The sequence below is a fragment of the Primulina eburnea genome, chromosome 7 (assembly GCF_022965805.1).
Source record: "Primulina eburnea isolate SZY01 chromosome 7, ASM2296580v1, whole genome shotgun sequence".
Lineage (NCBI taxonomy): Eukaryota > Viridiplantae > Streptophyta > Magnoliopsida > Lamiales > Gesneriaceae > Primulina > Primulina eburnea.
Window position 1 is genome coordinate 10,406,005 of NC_133107.1, and position 19,615 is coordinate 10,425,619.

The window sequence follows — 19,615 nt, forward strand, 5'->3', positions numbered from 1 at the left end:
AAGCTACTTGGGAAATCGAGATGAAGATGAGGAGTCGCTACCCACAACTTTTCAGAAAGTTTGAATTTTGAGGACGAAACTCTAGTTAAGAGGGGAGGAATTGTAAGGTTTAGAAAATTCAAGCGACGTAACCTAACTGCTTGAAAATCTAGTGTATTATTGAAAATGCTATATTATTAAAAATGCTTAATTAAATGTTTTAAATACATTTATTGCATGGTTATGACATGATTTTATGATTATATGGCATGGTTTACTAGAATTGCATAATATATGGCTTTTGGCAGTATTCGATGCTCGAACGAGGAACGAAGACCGGGGACAGTTTAAGGGAAATATTTTTATTAAATAATTATTTTTAATTATTTAATATATGATGTGTGTGATAGGTAATTTTTGAAAATGGGCTCTTTAGGATATTTTTACACGTTGAGTCATATTTTAAACCGGCAGTCGACTTTTAGCTAATCAGATTACTTTTTTAGGGTTCAGGTAATATTTTTAGAACGTACTAAAACGAAAATTTTACATGTGTGTTATTGGGCCTAATGTGTTTGTTTTAGTAGATTTTTGGGACAAGCCCACTACACCTCATTATTTTTAAAACATATGCTCAATAGTCACTCATTTTATTATCAAACTCCCACCCAAGCCCTAGCCTCCTCAGTCCCTCTCGGACGCACCACTCACACCAGCAGGTTTCGTCTCATTTTCAAGGAGATTTCAGTAGGATTATTGTCCCGTCCCTCCGGTGTTCGTCTATCACTTCCTCGGTTCGATTTTCCGAGCGTTTAGACGCAAAGGCACGCCCTATACCTTTTTCTTCTCATCGATCACATCATGATATGTATATTGAACGATTTTGCATGATAATTAATAGATCAACTATTATGCATCGATTTTATACGGTTTTTATATGAAACTTGTGGCTTGGGATTTATTGATTTATTTAAAAAATCTTTATTTTAATAATGTTTTACGATTTTATCCAATTACGACATTTATTTATATGTATACCGATGAAATATACATAGATAAAGTCATTGAATATATTATAGTATCATGAGGTATATCTTGTAACGTAGATCATGAAATTCATTAGAAATTGTATTTTATGTTCTAAAATCGTTCTTAGTTATTCCAGTCATAAAAAACAAGGATAAAAGTTGTTTGAATTCGAGATTAACATCTGTGATGTTAATGGCATATTTCATTAATATAGGCATGAATATGTCTAATCATATATATGGGTAATCAGGGATTCACAACTTACATATGAGTGTGGATATTCTCTGTGATCTGATGAGTTAATAATGCAAGAAATCTCTGGCCAGGGTAAGACATGTGTATTATGGAAATGTGTTTCCTTAATTGCACATACGATGATACTATGATTAGTAATAGATACATCACACTTTATCGAATTCATTTGACTATCAGTATACAAATGATTGCAGATTCGATCGGATATATGTGTTGAAGAGACTGTACCATATGCTAAATATACTTACTGGTTTTTGCAGGCACTATCAATTATATCTATGGGATAATTGGTCAATGATACTAGTCACTCTTACTAGGATCTGATGGGAATAATCAAACTTGAGTTCTGATGTTTTGATCGAAGAGTTGATGAATAAATGAGGGTAATTAGATTGCGCCAAAATAAAGACAAGTGATGTCCTTAATCACATGAAATTTTGAATCAACAGCTAGTTGTATCTCTGAACCATTGATAATTACTTAAATATTGAACTAAATGTTCTCGTTGAGATAGTCAAATTCAAAGATTTGAATTTGAAGACTGTAATTTGATGAAGATCAAACGTATTTCTAATAGTTGTGAAATTTAACTTGACAGTTAAATAAGTAATTAGAGTGCAATAACATAATTTAGTAAAGGAGTTCAAAATTGGAAGCCGCCAAAAATGAATCGGTGAGAAACTTTGTCCTTCAAAATTTTCAATTTTCACCATAATAACGAGATTTCTATCATCGTCATATATGTGATACCTGATTTTTTTATTAGAATTATATTGAAGTCACAATTAATTATTGATGAATTTAGAATTTATTAATTAAATAATAATTATTAATTGACTACTACTTATCAAGAGACTAAGGAATATTCTAAATGGTCTAGAATACTTGAATGAATAACTAATAGATATCATATCGTGTAATATCTATTCAAAAGTTGAAAATATACACAATTTTGACATAATAAAATACATAATAAAGAAAGAGTCCTGAAATCGTGATAATTCATAATCTACAATCCTATTAGGATTCTAGTATTAGGAATCCTGGTGAGTTTTTTTTATTGAGAGTCAATGAAATATAAGTTTTCAATTGTTGACCACATACTAATCAGTTGCAAAAAATGTAGAATATATTTTTTCTTATCTCTTCCTCACTTAAGAAAATATATCTAGTGTGATCTATATAGTATAATTCTAGTATTAGGAATCGTGATATATTTTTTCTTATCTCTTCCTCACTTATGTCTGTGGCTGAGTTCCTCCACATGCCGCTGTCGATTGCCACTGTTGATGTCGTGGTTCTGTCGCATTCCGTATCTAGTGCGATCTATACTAAGAATGCAGTCTCCAATAGTGGATGTAATTCAAAGAACGAAGAACAGTGTTTAATCCAAACAAAATATTTTGAAAATTATTTCCTTCGAGCACCAACAGAATATCTTTGAAAGTTTTTAAACTTCAATTGCGTCTTGTGTATGAGAAAACAGTACTCCAACAGAATAGAAATTGGCTAGAATAAAATGTTTTTTTCCTTCTTCAAACATTGATTGGTTTAGATGTTATGCAAATTTGTCAATGCTGTGAATGAAAATCCATCGACAAAAGCTAAATCTCCACACCAAAACACACTTAGCAGTGTAAATCGAACAAACACATAATTCACAAACTAATCACATACATGTAGGGAATATTTAATCTCCTGATCAACAGGTCGAATATTGATTTCCCCTTCGACTTCCTTTGAACATATTCTCCTTTTTTATTAAAGTCGATTTCCTCGTGGCATTTGTTGTTTCTAGGTGGTGGTGGAAGCAGTTTGGTGTTTTGGGTTGGAATAATGTTAGAATCGTGATATTGGTTTTGATGGGTGAATACAAATCTCAATAATTTTGGTTGGGTTAGCAACACTGAATTCTAATTATCATCGGTTGGGTATCAATAAACATGTAGTTGGGTATTATGCGGAAAAAAATTACTGAAACTATTTGAACACCAAAAATTACTAAATAAAATAATAGTTAGGCTAATAAAATGAAATGAAAAAAAAATTGGATGTTCGGAGAATTGAATAAGTCATATGTCACTTTTTTCCACTCGCGAATGATTTCACTAGAAAACTTTGGTAATTACAAGTGATTTACAACAACTCATTTCAGCCGTGCTTATTCCTAGCCTATTGAAACTAAAAATATCACAACTTAAACAAAATGAATAATAAAATTGTTATTGTCAATTAGAAATATTTCTCCAGGAAATACACTAGTACGAATTGATCCTCCAATGATCAAATAAAACAAATTAAGTTTGTGCTGAAAAATACTTCGATCAGTTAGACATTCAAAACTTGATACTCACAATAATGTGCACATAATTCAAAATTGTAGGAGAGATTGAAAATTCATCCAACAGGTCTATTTATAGGTTTCAACTCCAAAGTTCGCCTTTTTGAATCTGATAGTGATTTCCATGTAGAGAGGTCGTTGTGTCATGTTATCATCTTTTCTGAAAAATAATATGATTCAATGTGCGCATTACTCAGACTTTCTAACGGAATGAAAGCTGTTATGAAGATTTTCTCTCATATGTCCGCTGGACTCTGATATTCAAAAGAATACTCTGGAAATCTTCAGATAGTGTCCATCAAAATGTCTGACTGATTCAGTAAGATGAATTGTTCAGTGATCCTTGAATTAATGGCCCTTGAGCTGTTATATTCCATTAATTTTGCTTTGAGATCGGTTAATATTAGAATATAAGTTATGATCGGAATATTAGTTACGAATGATTGTTGAGTTTCCCTTATGAATTAAGTCTGGCTAGGTCCTAAAAATAAAATATAAAAATTGTTTCAAATAAATTAAATTTAATAAAAATATTTAATGTATTCTTATTTTATATAAATATTTATTATATAAAAAAAATAGATAAATACATATGTTGGAATATTATAAGTTTCAAAGTTTGACAAATTAATCAAGAAGAGAATTGAAAAATCTAACTGATCGAGCAGTTGTGTAATCGTAACTGAAGACCTCGTTCTAGTTGAACTGGAAAAACCTTAGCAACTGAAGTATTCGTAACTGATATCAGTTACAACTAATAATTCCCAGCTGAACTGATAATTAAATGTTCATTAAATGCCTTCAATACGACCTTTGGGATCGAAGACTATATGTAGCTGATCGAATCAGTTGAAGAAGACTAGTAATTACGAATGAACACACAAAGTAATCAAACTACAACCTTCAATTAGTTGCGATACCTTTCACGAGTATTTTATCAAGATACAGATTGCACACTCAAGCTCTACACTCATTGTACTTATCAGTAGCATTCAGGCTACCAATTTAGAACGTTTCAGTTAATAATTGTATAAGAATTGTAAGACTAAGAGTTTCAGTTTGGTATTGTGTACGATCACTGAAGAGGATTATTACAATCTGTTGTAAAATATCAAAGTCTTTTAGTGAAATCATATGTTTGTGATAGAAGGGTTGACGTAAGAGCATTTGCAAGTCTCTGGCCGTCCATAAGGACTCCTATGTTCATTTTTGTTACTATTTCAGTTTATACTAAGTATTCAATCTATATTTCGGTCTTATTCCGCACTACTATTTGTTGACTGATCCATATCGAAAAACAAGATTCTAAGATCAGTTCCTCAAAGAACTAATTCAAATATCAAAAATAATACAAAAATCCAAAGTGTTTATTCAACACTCCTTCTAAACACTTCAACTAAAATGATATAAAAGCCCAAAAGCAGATTCATGGAATACAATAAATATAACTAAAATTTTGCAACTTAAATATTTAAATTTTAAAGTTCATTCGTGCGTTTCGACTGCTTTCCAAACATTGATAATTATGGTACACAACAAATATGATATCTATTTTGTTTTGAACTTTTCTAACTATATATAACTTTTTACACAGTATATTTTACATTTAAAGACTTTGATTAATGACAAAAACTTGTGTGAGACGGTTTCACGGGTCGTATTTTGTGAGACGATATTTTGTTTGGATCATCCATGAAAAAATATTAATTTTTATGCTTAAAGTATTGTTTTTTTTTTGTGAATCTTGGTAGGGTTGACCTGTCTCACAGATAATATTCGTGAGACCGTCTCAGAAGAGACCTACTCTTGATTAATAATTCATTAGGCATTTTAAATTAGATTCTTATATTGAACATGATATTTTTAAAATTGAGGAATTGCAAAGTTCTTATAACTATGTCCGATTAAACAAATTAAATTGTGATGAAAAATATGTTTTGAAATACTTGATCGAAAAATATTATAACCTATTTTTTCAAATATGAGTCTTGAGAAATTAAATTTTGTTTCTACAAACTACCGTAATCAAACTATACGATATGTCGATATCAATTACTTGCGAAACAACCAAAAAACAAACATTAAAATATAAATTTATTCAAAAAAATAAAAATGTATATTCTAAATTCACAAAATATGTAATAATATGTTAATATTTTATTTATGAAGCATATTTTTTAAACCGTAACCCAAACATCGCCTTTGTAATATTCCAGAATCTTTTGGAGGAGTTGGATCAAATTATTGATATTATTTAATCCAAAATATAAATAATGGCAGCCCCATTTCAAGAATCACCCACTCGAATATTCAAACTCCCCTTCCCTCTGTCACACACAAACACACACTTCCATAGATTCTTTGTACGCGACGTCCCGTCTCGCCTCGGTTCTCTCACGCACCCCCTCGTTTTCTCCTAAGGTTATATATATATATATATATATATATATATATATATATATATATATATATATATATATATATATAGTTAGTTAGTTAGTTAGTTACGTTTGTCAATTTTATCTACATTTATATTAATCAATTATTGACGCTCGTCTATTAGATGTAATGAATCATATCAAATTCGTATATCTCATTAATAAGTGTCGCATCTTGATGAACACAGAAATTGACACAGCTGATGCACTAAATAACAAAACTGATATACAATATATAATTATTATATGCATTAATTAGTGATCTCTCTTCTCTCTGACTAGTTAATGAGATCCTACCCATATGGGTATTGCCCCCATGAGAGGATGGATGGCCAAGATCTTGCCAAACATACAATTTCAAAAAAAAATTGTGGGTCCTACATATGCATGGACAAATCTTGACCATCCATCCTATCATGGGGGCAATGCCCACATAGGTAGGATGAAATAAACCGACTATAAAGTCTAATAACAAAGTAATACATAAATAACGACCAAAGACTAATTAAATTCATACATAATAATTATTTATTTCTTCTATAATTAAGCTCGTTGATGTTACATCTACATGTATATATAGTATGTTGTTAAATTATGTTTTTCAAGTGAACAAAAGTTTATTCCATTTGGTGATTCCTACTCAGATTCTTTTATTCTCTTCTTCTGGATATCTCTATGCTGTGACAAAAACCTATTCTTATTATAAAAAAAAAACGAGCTTAAACTACATTTTTCTTGGCTTAATCATCCCATAAACTTGGCATTTGAAAAGAGGAAATAAAGTGGAAAAAATATCAGAATTATAAAAAATTAATCCAAATGTTGATTAATAGCCTTAATCACAATGATTTTTTGGAGAACCACCAGAGATCCCAAGGTTACATCCATGCTCTAGAGGAAGAACGTGGCAAGATTCAAGTTTTCCAGCGTGAACTACCACTTTGTCTCGAGCTTGTTACTCAAGGTTTGCTAATGGTGTATCGTTTATTTTCTTGGGTTGGATCCCTTCATTTTTGCTGCTTAATTTATTCCATATCTTTTTAATGGTTTTGTGGATTTGGGAATTTGGCAGCAATTGCGGCATGCAAGCAGCGATTATCAGGAACAGAAAGCAATTATAATTTAACTGTGCAGTTTTCATGTTCCGAACAGACATCGAGTGAGTTACCAGTTTTGGAGGAATTTATTCCTTTGAAGAGGGTTTCCAGTGATTCCGATGGCAAAGAAGAAGATTCTCAGAAGCCAAAAAATGACATAAATTCAAAGAAATCAGACTGGCTTAGATCTGTTCAGCTATGGAATCAAACTCCGGATTCACCCGCCAAATTGGTAATTTTAACTAATTTTTTTTCCTTAAAATTTGGCTTTTGAGAGAAGTGATCCGCAAATTTGTCATCTATATTTTGAGAGTTAGTTTTTTGATTAGTTAAAATTCGATCTTAATATAATATAAATTATTTTTTAAAATTTTAATATATACTTGGTAAAAACCAATTTATTAACTAAAACTCTCACGACTTATGGAATCAAATTTGAATAGCCAATTTACAAGACATGTCTGATAATTTTCCATGGGTTTCATTTAATTTAATTTGGATAACAATTTAAATTTTATCTTTTTCTTTTTTTCTTTTCCCGATATTTTAGGAGGTGAAGAAAAATAGAAGTACGGGTACATTCCATCCATTCAAGAAAGAGAAAAGTTGTGACGCCATGGCACCAACTGCATCCGCACGAGTGCCACCGGCTTCCGCCAGTTCCACGGCAGAAACCAGCCGTGGCGATGGAAAGAAGAAGGGAGAGAAAGAAGGGCACTCTCAAACAAAGCCAAGAAGATCTTGGTCACCTGAGCTACATCGAAGATTCTTGCAAGCCCTTAAACAATTAGGTGGTCCAGATGGTATGCACTATAAAATAAATTAAACAAAAACTTGTGTGAAACGGTCTCACAGGTTGTATTTTGTGAGACAGATCTCTTATTTGGGTCATCTTTGAAAAAAAAATTACTTTTTATGCTAAGAGTACTACTTTTTATTGTGAATATCGGTAAGGTTGACCCGTCTCACAGATAAAGATTCGTGAGACCGTCTCACGAGAGACCTACTCAATAAATTAATAAATAGAAAAAATAATTATTTTATATAATTTTTTAAACAATCATAATTTTTATCCAATTCAAATTCAAATATGTAATAAATGTTTGAATTTATATAGATTTTATAATTGCTTGAATTATGCAGTTGCTACTCCAAAACAAATTAGGGAATTTATGAAGGTTGATGGGCTTACAAATGATGAAGTTAAAAGTCATCTACAGGTTTGTCCTCCTTCATTCGAAATAGCTTTTTCTTTACTTGTCTTTTATTTTTTTTACCTTTTCAAATATTTCTCATATTGTCGGGAAAAAGTGCATAAATTTGGATTTTCTAATGACGATCTTCAAATAATATTTCTAAATTAAATGTTTAGTTTAATTAATTTTATTTGTAAAAAAAATTATTTTAATTTTCTTATTTCGTATTAATTAGATATTAAGTAAATCAAGTATTACAAAAAGAATATATAGATTGATAACAACACTTCAAAATTAATTTGACGTTTTTTATCATGTAGCGACGCTTGAGTAAAGTTATTTATTGCTAATATTTATTGTGATTGAAAATAGAGTGAGTCTCATGTGAGACCGTCTCACGGATCCTAATCTGTGAGACAGGTCAACCCTACCGATATTCACAATAAAAAGTAAACTCTTATCATAAAAGTAATATTTTTTCATGGATGACCCAAATAAGATATCCGTATCACAGATACGACCCGTGAGACCGTCTCACATAAGTTTTTGCCTTGAAAAATAAGATGAAAAAAATATGTAAAGTATAGAGATCAAACAATTTGAAAATGTCACATTCTACTCACATTTTTAAAGGACTAAATAAAAAAATTCAAATTGTTTGATCTCTATACTTTACATAATTAGAGATAGAGATATCCACAATTAATGAGAAGCTCACAATTAATGAGAAGATGGAGTCAAATATATATATAATTTGAAAAGTTCTAGGACAATCGAAGCTAGTAATGTTTTAGATTTAGTCTTAGAAAAAAGAAACATTGTGGTTGTTTTGGAGAGAGCTTCGATACAAAAAAATGATTTTCCTAAAAAAAATTAATGTTTAGAGGGGAAAAATTAATTGGAAACTCTTTCAAAAACAAAAACCATAGTTCTGAAATTTCTCTTATATTTTAAAAATATATATTTTCTATTATCGTATTCAATTATTAAAACTACTCCTAATTTCTACCAAAAAAAAAATACAAAGAAAAACTGAATTTAACAAAATATAATTTTAATCTATAATTTTTGTATTTGAATTGTACATAATATCCTTTCTGGAAGTGGGCCATTTGTAAAATAAAAAATTAAAATGAATCTATTTTTTTTTGTTTGCTTAGATTAATATTCCTCCTACAAATTTAAATGCAACGACTATTTCCTTGCTGACTACTGCAGAAGTATAGATTGCACATTAGAAGGCCAAGCCTTTCGTTTCGAAGCACCACCATCAACCCCCCTCAATATGTGGTGGTTGGAGGTATATGGGTATCACCGGAATACGCTAAAATGGCCACAACCGCCGAGGCATCGGGTGGCGCCACCTCCACCGGAGCCTATGCCCCTAGAGCATCACTATCTCAGCCTTTTCGGGAAACCTCAGCATCCCCAAAACAAAGAAATCACACCGAAGCATTAGATTTTAACAACAAAGGTAGACCCGATGAAGGCCATGTTCAATCTCAGTCACTCGTCACCACCTCCTCCATCGGAACCACCACTGCCTCGCCAGAGTATTGAAATTATAGTATTTTGCAAAAATGTGCAAAAACTTGTAATCTTCAAATGTAATAATTTTGAACAAATTTCCGTTTGATTATTTTAAAATTTTGATGGCTGGTCGTCATTGTATTTGCTGAATACACATTGGATGTAATTTTTTTTTATAAACTTGACATAATTAGAGATAATGTTCACTAAGTTTAATTAATATTATCTTAATTGTTGGCTAATTCTATTGGGAGGCTCTATATTTATAATATCATTTATTTACCAAAAAATTATAGTTGATAATAAATGTACAATTTAAATATCTTAAAACCCTCAAACACAATGTTACAATCACTCTCTGTCTTCTTTCCCCAACAATCCACCTCCAAGAATTACACTATTTCCAATTAAAATTTTCTAACCTTGGTCCTGTCCGAACCTGAACCGCCTCAAACCATTTTTGTAATGGGTTTGGGTCGGTTCCAAGAAACCACTTCCAACCGGTTCTTAACTGACAGTTCAGGACTGGTTACATGTTGACCCATCTCGTTAAGCACCCCTACATTTTACAAAAAATATAGCCAATGGATGATAATTGTACAATTCAAATATTTGAAATCATACGCTAACTCATACACTATGTTTCGATCGCATTTTAGCATGTGCATTTATTGCTTCACCAATAATTATAGTGTCATGTTCAGGACTAATTTATAATATTTAACGTATGAGTGTTAAAAAAAAATTGAAACTAAAACCATTCTGCCAAGGATATGAGCAATAATAAGACAACATAAATATTTTTACTATGATATTGATTTGTAATATTAATGTATATGAGCAAAACTTTATAACAATTTTATATGATGTTTTGACAGAGTAAAAAAACTCCTATTATGATGTAAAAATTATTCAATGTAGTGTCATGTCCCAAATCAAGACGTGATATTAGGGGTGGCAATCGGATCGGGTTTTTCGGGTTCCACTCGCCCCCAAACCGATCGAGTGCAATTGTCGGGTAAAATCGGGTAATTATTTACCCGAACCCGATTATATTTTTGTCGGATCGGGTTTGGGTATAAAATTGTTACCCGAATTACCCAATCGGGTACCCGATTGTTTTTTAAAAATTTTAAAAAAAACATATGGGTTTATAATTGGACCGGTCCAATTTAATAAATTGTAAACCCATTTTGAAAAAAAAAAATGTATTTCAAGATTAGACTTGTCAATTTCTTATATATGCATCTAAATAGTTTATGCTAGATTTTTTTGTATTTAACTTTTGGAGACATTTACGAGACAATGTTATTTTGATAAGCTTATTTTCTCGTCACATGTTATTTGATAGGCACAAAATGATAAAATGTTATTTTGGAAAAAAAAGCCCGATGTTGCGACGGTATACACGGCGACGGTTTTCTCAAGACCGTCGCTATGAGCGACAACTTTATTACCGTCGCCATAAGTGACGGTAATAAAACAACCGTCGCCGATATAAATCGGCGACGGTTTCTCATAAATGTCGCAAGTAGCGACAGTCTTTCTCATAAACGGTCGTCATTAGCGACGGTTTAGCTTACAACAGTTGCTACTAGCGACGGTTCTGCACAAACCGTCGCTATTATTCTATATTTACCGAAGTTCACGAACATTTTCTTCCACGATTTTCGCCTTTCTTCTCTGGTAGTAGCGAAACTCTATCAATTTTTTTGCAGTTTCGGGTTTTTTACTCTGTACTAACATTTTTTCGTATTAATTTCGTAGATTTGCTCGTCGGTGTGATCTTTTAGCGTTGTGGATCTGCATATCTTCGTATACGTGAGGTTTTTATCACGCTTTTTTTACAGAAAATTTAATATTTAATTTTTTTTTTTAATAATTCATATTGCCATCCATCTTGTTGATCATTCAACGTATTCAATAATACTTTATGTTGTTTAGGTGAACTGTGAACTAAAGTAGTGGGTGGATTTTGATTAGAAAATTTACTCGATGTTTTAGCGAAATAAATATTTGCAAAATATTATGTTTTCAAAGAAGATAATAGATTTATAGTAAATTTATAGTTTGTGAAGAAGTTGAAAAATAAAAAAATGTAAATGTTCAAAAATAAAAGTGTGAAGTTGAAAATTTTATGTTTTAAGATTTGTATGTCATCAACACTAAATTTTAATAATATACTAGCACACCGACGCACGCACACGCATTTCGTGGTTTTAGAATATTCTTTTATAATTCATTTAGGTTATATTTAATTGTGAATTTTGATATGTGACTTAAAAAATAGAGAAAAAAAAGAGAAAAGTAGGAGTTGAACCTAATGTTTAGAAAATAAAGCTATATCCACTAATTAAATTACACGTGATTTATATTAAATTTTTAAAACTTTATTAATGTTTATAATTTTTAAAATATATCGTGACATTAAAAATTAGTTACTTTAAGGATCTCCAACTTAATAATCACAAATTTAATAATATATTATAGAATAATATATATATATCAAAAGTATCTTTTGTTGGATAAAATATTGTGTGTGAAGATATGCTATTTACTCGCCAAAATACCAAAGTCAACATGCTAATGTCGCTAGGTTGAATACACTCTGACCAACTGCACAAATACAGTATTTTCTCATCGATTTTAGGTTTTAGGGTCTTTGAATCAATTGTCGAATTAGCAAATGGAGTCGAGCGTCGGAGAGAGGTCATTGGCAGATGATTACGAGTCACTACTTTCGACCACAGATGCTGAGCTGTTGAAGCGAGCTTGGAAGAACGAGAAGGCCTCGCCGGAGATTCTTAAATTTGAGGCAGCATTGATTCATAGATCTCGTCAGCAGATCCAATTGATGGTAGTAGATGTTATACATTTCTTGGCCAATGCTAGCCTTGGAATTGTCCTTTTTCAATTATTTTGCGAATTCATTATCGGTTTTGGCCAGTTGCTACTGGCGGATTGGTTTAAATGTGTAGAATTTTTGCATTACTTCTCTTTTTCTTAATGCCACTTGTGCCTATCTCAGTGACTATGTAACTTTATGAACTGATTGTGGATAGAAATTCGGGTTGCTTTATAGTTTTAATTGAAATTCGATCACTTTGTGATATGACTAAATGTTTTTTCTTACTTAATATTGATCTTTTGTTTATTTGTATTTTTTGCTTACTTGTCATTTGCCATCAACTGTGGTGAACCCACTTCACTTTACTTATGTTTTAGGAAGAGACTGTGGAAGATTTTAACAAAAATGGTGTTGATTCTCTTACTGTGTCTCTTTATCAAATGGACTTGGAAAGGACCATGTTCTTGCTCCGATCTTATCTTCGAACCCGCCTTCAAAAGGTGATTGTTGATCGGGCCTTTCTGCTTTATTGTGTCGGATGAAGTTTCAATATGTTACTAACGTTGTTCATTTCTGATCAACCTCTTGATAGATTGAAAAATATGTATTTCACATCCAAAAGACTACGGAACTTTGGAATCAACTTTCTAGGCAGGAACAGAAGTTTGCCCGCAGGTGAACTCTATTTGGATTTTTAACAAAGATCTTGCTCTGGAACATTATCTTTTTTATAGATGACAATGATTACAGTTGTGCTGAAGACCTAAAACATCATCTCAAAGAATCTGTACTCTCAAAATTGCCGAATCAGTATCAGTCCCACTTGAAGCAATCTTCTGCCTCTGAAGAGGATGACATGGGTGAGCTTCTCACTATTATCACTATTTCACTATTTGCTTCTTTCTTTTTTCCTTAGTTTTCTTTCATGTTTTTTAATTAGTTAATCTCTCTCTCTCTCCCTCTCCTTCTCCCTCTCCCTCACTCACTCAAACTTTCCTTGCTTCTTGTTTTTGAATTGTATGTTTTTGCAAGCTATGCCTTAGTTTTAGAACTTTTATTGTCTAAATTGGGTGCCTCAGTTTCTCTAATTTATTGTGCAAGTAAAATTAGTACTATCAATTTTAAATCTTGCTTTATTTTGATGATGGATTTTTTCATTCCGGTTTTTGGGTGTAAAAAAGTGTTATCTGATACATGCCTGTAATATTTGAGCCTTGAAGATATTGAGAAGCCCATTATTTATCCCGACTATTCTAGAAGGAATATAAAATAAAAGAGAGAATATAGTCGGGGAGGTTGGGAATGATTAGTCGTTGTGTCTTTTGTTCAGTTTGTAATGGAAGTTACTAGCTTTACTATGGAAGGATATTGTGAAATATTGTACAGAGTATTAAACTCTGGGATTTTAGTCAATTATAAGCACATATATTCTAGTGAATTACCTTAAATCCTTTGTTCATTTCCATTGTTCGTACATTAAGTATTTTGTTGTTGTAATTGGTCCGACTTGCCGGATCTCAAGACCGAGACTGATTTATGGCAACCACGCGTTCTGAAGAAAAAGTTGAAGCAACAGAAAAATAGTTAACATGCAGTATAACCTGGATTTACTCAACAAAACAATGACTGAGATGTAGGGGATGCATAAAGAAGAGGATAACACAAATGAAGTTCAGGATTCGATTTTCCAAGAGCATATCGTCGATGAGACAAATTTTCAAATCTGACAGATATGCAGAGAATGAGGAGGTTCGACACTTTATTAAGAGCATAGAACTACCATGTTTTGATGGCACTGACACATTGGGGTGGTTGGGAATAGCGGAGCAATATTTTTAAATTCATGGTAGTACTCTAAAAAAAAGATTAAAATTACTTAGATAAGATTTGTAAGGAGTGGATGTCGGTCCATTGGTTCAGGTGGATGAAGGTGAAGAATTCCAACCTCACATGAGAGAGATTTGCAGAGGGGCATATTAAACGATACAGTGGAACAAAAGCGGCTAACCCATTTGAACTGTTAGCTTCTTTAATCGAGAGAACGACAACCACACAGCTGGATGAGAGGATCGATGCATTGGAAGTAAAGGCCCTGAAACTAGCAGAGGATGTTTATTCAATGGTAAGGAAGTTCCAGGAGAATGTTACAGACCTCAAGAGTTTGCTGGAACAGTTTGTGAAGGAGAAAATGAGAAATGTAGAGAAACAACAATGAGCTAACAACAAACAGCACGTGGAGGTGAGCTATAATTTACTCTCTGGACCGACAGGTAAATACCAACAGCTAACTTAAGTAGAAGAGCCAGCAGATGTTGGAGTCGAGCTCGATGAACAATTTGTTGAGGAGTTTGACAACCAGTTGGATGGGAAAGAAAGCTCGGTTGGTAGAAAAAATGACCCCAGGCTGTGATGAATTGAAACAAGTCATCAGAGGGATTGAATAGCCGGATTTCAAGGGATTTGAGTCCATAGGTGAGTTTGCAAAAGAGGGATTGCAGAGCATCAAACGAAAGCCCAACCTGAGAGAAAAATCAATGGTGCAGAGGACTGTAATTGAAGTGACCAAGGAGCAAATTCTAAACAGTCACTCCATGTATGTTCGTGAGGAAACAATGCTCCAATGATTTCAGAAGATAGAGACGAAGGTCATTTACATGAATTCGAAAGGGCTTTCGAAGGCATTGATTGGGCCGACGATCCAAGAGTTCCAATGGTTTAAGAAGAAAGCACCAGACAAGGCCAAGCCTCCATGGAAATGTCTCGCAGCGTTGAGGGAAGGTCGGTGCACTATACAGTGTAGGGCTTCAGGTCGACAACTTTGAGGTTTGTGCAGCCCAAAATTGGATCCTGACTTGAGAACAAAACTTGGGTTGTGTCATTACTAGACCAAGGGATGTACAACTGGGGACTGAAAAAGCCCCTGGCCCAATTATAAGTATTGGGGCTATGGTATCAAGTCATAAGCCAGGGAAGACCAGAGGAAAAGGGTTTTACCAGAACACTAAAGGAATTGGGATGGGGGCTGAATGGGTCCAGTTGGGCCCAATTTATTGGAAAAGGGCACTTATTGCTGAACAAGGCAATGCTAACTTACCGACAATCATACCAAGAAGATGCTGGGGTTAAAGAATCAGGGTCGGAGCAAACGACCAGTTGCAAAGTTCAGTGGCTCGGAAGAGGATTTAAAATTGTTGTTTTGGAGTAGTTTCCTGATATTGTTGGCTGTAGAACTAATTCCATGGTTGTGTATAATGTTTTATTTGGTAGGTCATGCAAGGAACAAAGAGTGGGCTATGCGAAGGTATTGGATAAAATCCTCAAGAGGAATCTGGAGTTACTTTTCTCTTCGGTGATTTCGAAGCATCCAAATTCTGCTAGGATTCAATATATAACCTTGAATCATGAGGAGATTATGAAGTTATGGGCGTTGTATAGCTCTCATATTTTTTTCCTAAAGATGATTGGGTTGAGTATTGGAAGTTGTATATGTGGCAACATCAATGCTTTCGAAGGAATGTTTTCTGCTGCAATTTGGATCTTCATTTTTCAGTTGGCATGACAATTAAAGCACCTTTGAGCAACAATTGGCAGCTAAAGTTGCAGAATTTTTTTATGCGGGGATCAACTGAGAAACACACTAAAGAAGGTACAGAGTTTTTCATTTGGGTTACTCTCGGAGGAAAACATGAAGATGATCATTGTGATAAAAACGTTTTGGGTTGGATAACAAGTATAAAGAAAACTTTGGAAATCATCTTAACAATACTAATCAGGAGAGTGGACAAGAGAGATGGAACTCTTTTGAAGAAAGTCACATATGCTTGTAAGGCTTCTTTTGGGCAGCTAGACATTTTTTCAGCTAGGTCTAACCAAGGCCTTGGATCAATTGGTTGAGCAAGATCCTCCAGCCCCAGCCTTATTGCTTATGCAAGCAGTACTGCAGGTCATAGTGTTTTTTCCTCCTCTGGTAGAATTTATAGTGGGGATTCTTTTTCCTCTTGTTAACAAGCTTAATGTGGATATATCTAAAACTGTGGGTGGGATCTATGAAATGTGCTCTTTTGATAAAGCTCAGATCCTTTGAATTGATGCTTCACTTCTTTCAAAGCCATTTGAAAGTGGAGGGACAACACTTGATTCATTCTATGGCAGGGAGGATGCTCAACTCATAGCAAATAAAAACTTAGCTCCATCCTTGTGGACAAGGCTTATTTTCAAGATGGTGGTATTGTTATGGACTTGAGTTATTTTGTATTGGGCTTTAATAAAATGGGCGAAAATCATTCTCTAGTTAGTAAGTGAATTCTAGAAGTTATAACTTGGGGAAGGGGAAAAGGGAATATAAGAGGAAAGAGTTGTTTTGAGTTAGGCAATGAGTATTTTATTTTGGTGAGTGGTTTACTAGCTTAGGCTGGGGAAGAGGAGAGTTCCTCTTGTACATAGTTTATCTCTAATTGCATTTCAATACGATTTCATAGTATATTCTTATTGTTCATCTTTTCCAAATTGTGAAAAAAATTTGGTTGGAATATATAGGCTCAAGAAGCATTCAACATGTTAAAGAATGCCCTTAGTTTCACATCATTGTTGCGGGTGCCTAATTTTAATGAAGAATTTGTAATACAATGCAATACACCAGCAAAAGGTGTGGGAGCTGTATTGTCACAAAAGGGGCAGTCCATAGCATTTTACAGCAAGGCGTTGGGGATAGGGCTTTGGCCAAGTCTACTTGTGAAAATAGTTGCTGGATTTTGTGTTAGCGATTCAACATTGGAGGCCTTACTTGTTGGACCAAAGGTTTACTGTTTTGACTGATAATCGATCACTAAAAATTTTACTCACGCAACTAATAACTATACCAAACTAGCAGCATCGGCTATCTAATTTGGGGCAAAAAATGGCGTCGCAGATGCTCTGTCTAGAAAAGAGGAATATGTTGAGTTACAGAATATTTCTATGCCATTGTGGTTGGAGTTTGATGAGAGTAAGGAAGCTGCGGATAATGATCTTATTTTGAATGCTATCAAGCAGAAGATTAGTATGGATGCGGTTGCCACACGTCAATATACACTAAAAAATGGATTGTGCTACCCAAGGGGTCACCTTGGGTAAGGACACCCCTTGGGTTTGGAAGATCCTGGAGGAATTCCATGCAAGTTGGTTTGTAATATGAAGTTACTACCTTGGCTAAGGAAGGATGTTTTGATATATTCTACATAGTATTCAACTTTAGGATTTTAGTTAATTATAATACACATATATTCTAGTAAATTACCCTAAATCCTTTGCTATTTTCCATTTTTCGTATCAAGTATTATGTGGTTGTAATATTATCCAACTAGCAGTTGAATCTTACTCCAAATTTCTGCAGTACACATACTGAACGTCTTCACTTTGCAAATTAAAGGTTCTTCAAGGTCCACAAACAATTGTATTGAGTTTTGTAAAGACCATTCTAAATACTATACTGCATGGTTCCTCGACTTACTTGACTCTGTGATTGTAGTTGAAGTAATTTTAAAGTTTCAATGCAGTTGAAGCATTAAAAAAACTTGTGTTTTGCTTGTTTTGATCGTGATCTGTGTTTTTTACTTGAAGAGGAGCTCCAGATAAAACGTAACAGTTTCAACCGATTTTCTGTTTAGGCTTAGGCGAAAAGTTGTATTAGAGTATATGACAATTCTTATACAATACAAATCTTATAAGAAAGTCCAAATAAGTCATTTAGGTTTAGTGAGAGAGCAGCTATATTCTTATGTACAGTTTTGCATCTTTTGGTTTTTTCCAAAGTTTTGACGTTGTAAATCAAGTGGTCAGTTGCTTTTACTTATGTATTTTCAGTTCCAAAGCCAAAGGTGGATACATACGTTGTCTGCAGAAGCAAGAAGTTTTTAGGAGCTGTCCTACTTGACGACAGGTGACTCCACTGTAGCATTTTTGTAATACTTTTAGTTTTTCGTTTAGAGGTTTGCTAATATGTCAAATTTTTTGAAACACAACAGTGGTGAAGAGCCGGTTAACATTGAAGCCGATGATTTGTATGCTTTGCCTTATAAATCTATTAAATCGCTTGTAGAGAGTGGGCAAATAGATCTAGTCTAACTTGATCAAGTGTCTTACGTGTTCCTCGGGAGGAAGCAGATTGGTACTTTATCATGCAAGCAAGGAGTACTGGGTGATGTATAGGCGACGAGTCAGCATCTTCTACCCAAGATATTGTATTCAGCCACTGTTATCCACCATGACATATTTTGTAATGTACTTGGCCTCATGGTTCTGCTTCTTTTGGAAACTAGACCATGTTTTCCGCAGTTTTTCTTAATTTTTTTGTTTGAATTTTTTTCTCTGTTTTGTATTTTTTATGATGAAAAATTTGTAGGCTCAATATCATGGGAAGTAACCAAATAACTTGTTATACAAAATGGAAATGGAACATCCCCAAATTTAGCTCAACTTGTTTTGATATATATCTCCAAACAAATTTTAGTTTGAATATATGGATTAATTTTTTTTTTGCGCTGTTCTATATTTAGCTTATATGTTTATAGGAGTTTACTAGATTTAAATATTTTTCTACGTTCTGGACTATATAAGTTTTGTAAATAAGAAGACCGTGGATAGAAAAATGAAGTGGCTACAAATCCAGCAATTATTTTTTGTTTGTCACAGTAATGATCACAACAATAAAGGAAATACGCTAATAAAATTAAAAATGTTACCTATTTTGATTGATAGATATTTTTGTTGATAATTTATTTTCATTTCTATTTTTTTAAAATCAAGTGATATTTAATTATTATCTTTTCATATTTTACGTCACTTTTTCTAATTTTTTTAAATTGAAAAAACTTATTTTTTTTAAACTTGAAAAACCATATTTTATAAAACTAATCACGACATGG

At 33.0% G+C, this 19,615-nt stretch overlaps 2 protein-coding genes across 4 annotated transcripts; both read left to right on the plus strand.

Moving 5' to 3' along the window:
• Positions 1–6,683: 6,683 nt before the first annotated feature.
• Positions 6,684–10,065, plus strand: LOC140836133 (transcription factor HHO3-like). The gene is made up of 5 exons (XM_073201543.1): positions 6,684–7,006; positions 7,115–7,371; positions 7,690–7,942; positions 8,283–8,359; positions 9,554–10,065. Exons 1-5 carry the CDS (start codon positions 6,862–6,864, stop codon positions 9,893–9,895), a joined length of 1,074 nt encoding a protein of 357 aa, XP_073057644.1. The 5' UTR covers positions 6,684–6,861; the 3' UTR covers positions 9,896–10,065.
• A 1,585-nt stretch (positions 10,066–11,650) lies between these two features.
• Positions 11,651–19,206, plus strand: LOC140837213 (DNA replication complex GINS protein SLD5). 3 transcript variants are annotated; one of them, XM_073203290.1, is made up of 6 exons: positions 11,651–11,691; positions 12,523–12,722; positions 13,091–13,213; positions 13,306–13,388; positions 13,464–13,573; positions 17,623–18,530. In XM_073203290.1, the coding sequence occupies exons 2-6, from the start codon at positions 12,552–12,554 to the stop codon at positions 17,823–17,825; spliced, it is 690 nt and encodes a 229-aa protein (XP_073059391.1). In that variant the 5' UTR covers positions 11,651–11,691; positions 12,523–12,551; the 3' UTR covers positions 17,826–18,530. The 3 variants fall into 3 exon arrangements, with proteins under 3 accessions (XP_073059391.1, XP_073059390.1, XP_073059392.1); XM_073203289.1 differs by having other exon boundaries at positions 11,671–11,691; positions 12,516–12,722; positions 17,623–18,529; XM_073203291.1 differs by lacking the exons at positions 11,651–11,691; positions 17,623–18,530 and adding exons at positions 18,555–18,630; positions 18,716–19,206 and having other exon boundaries at positions 12,363–12,722.
• Positions 19,207–19,615: the final 409 nt, after the last annotated feature.

Excerpts from the sequence above, each read along its gene's own strand:
- LOC140836133 (XM_073201543.1), top strand. The coding sequence starts at position 6,862 with ATGTTGATTAATAGCCTTAATCACAATGATTTTTTGGAGAACCACCAG. Across the intron at positions 7,007-7,114 it reads TCTCGAGCTTGTTACTCAAG|CAATTGCGGCATGCAAGCAG; the intron begins GTTTGCTAATGG and ends GGAATTTGGCAG. Across the intron at positions 7,943-8,282 it reads ACAATTAGGTGGTCCAGATG|TTGCTACTCCAAAACAAATT; the intron begins GTATGCACTATA and ends TGAATTATGCAG.
- LOC140837213 (XM_073203290.1), top strand. The coding sequence starts at position 12,552 with ATGGAGTCGAGCGTCGGAGAGAGGTCATTGGCAGATGATTACGAGTCA. Across the intron at positions 12,723-13,090 it reads GTCAGCAGATCCAATTGATG|GAAGAGACTGTGGAAGATTT; the intron begins GTAGTAGATGTT and ends CTTATGTTTTAG. Across the intron at positions 13,389-13,463 it reads GAACAGAAGTTTGCCCGCAG|TTGTGCTGAAGACCTAAAAC; the intron begins GTGAACTCTATT and ends CAATGATTACAG.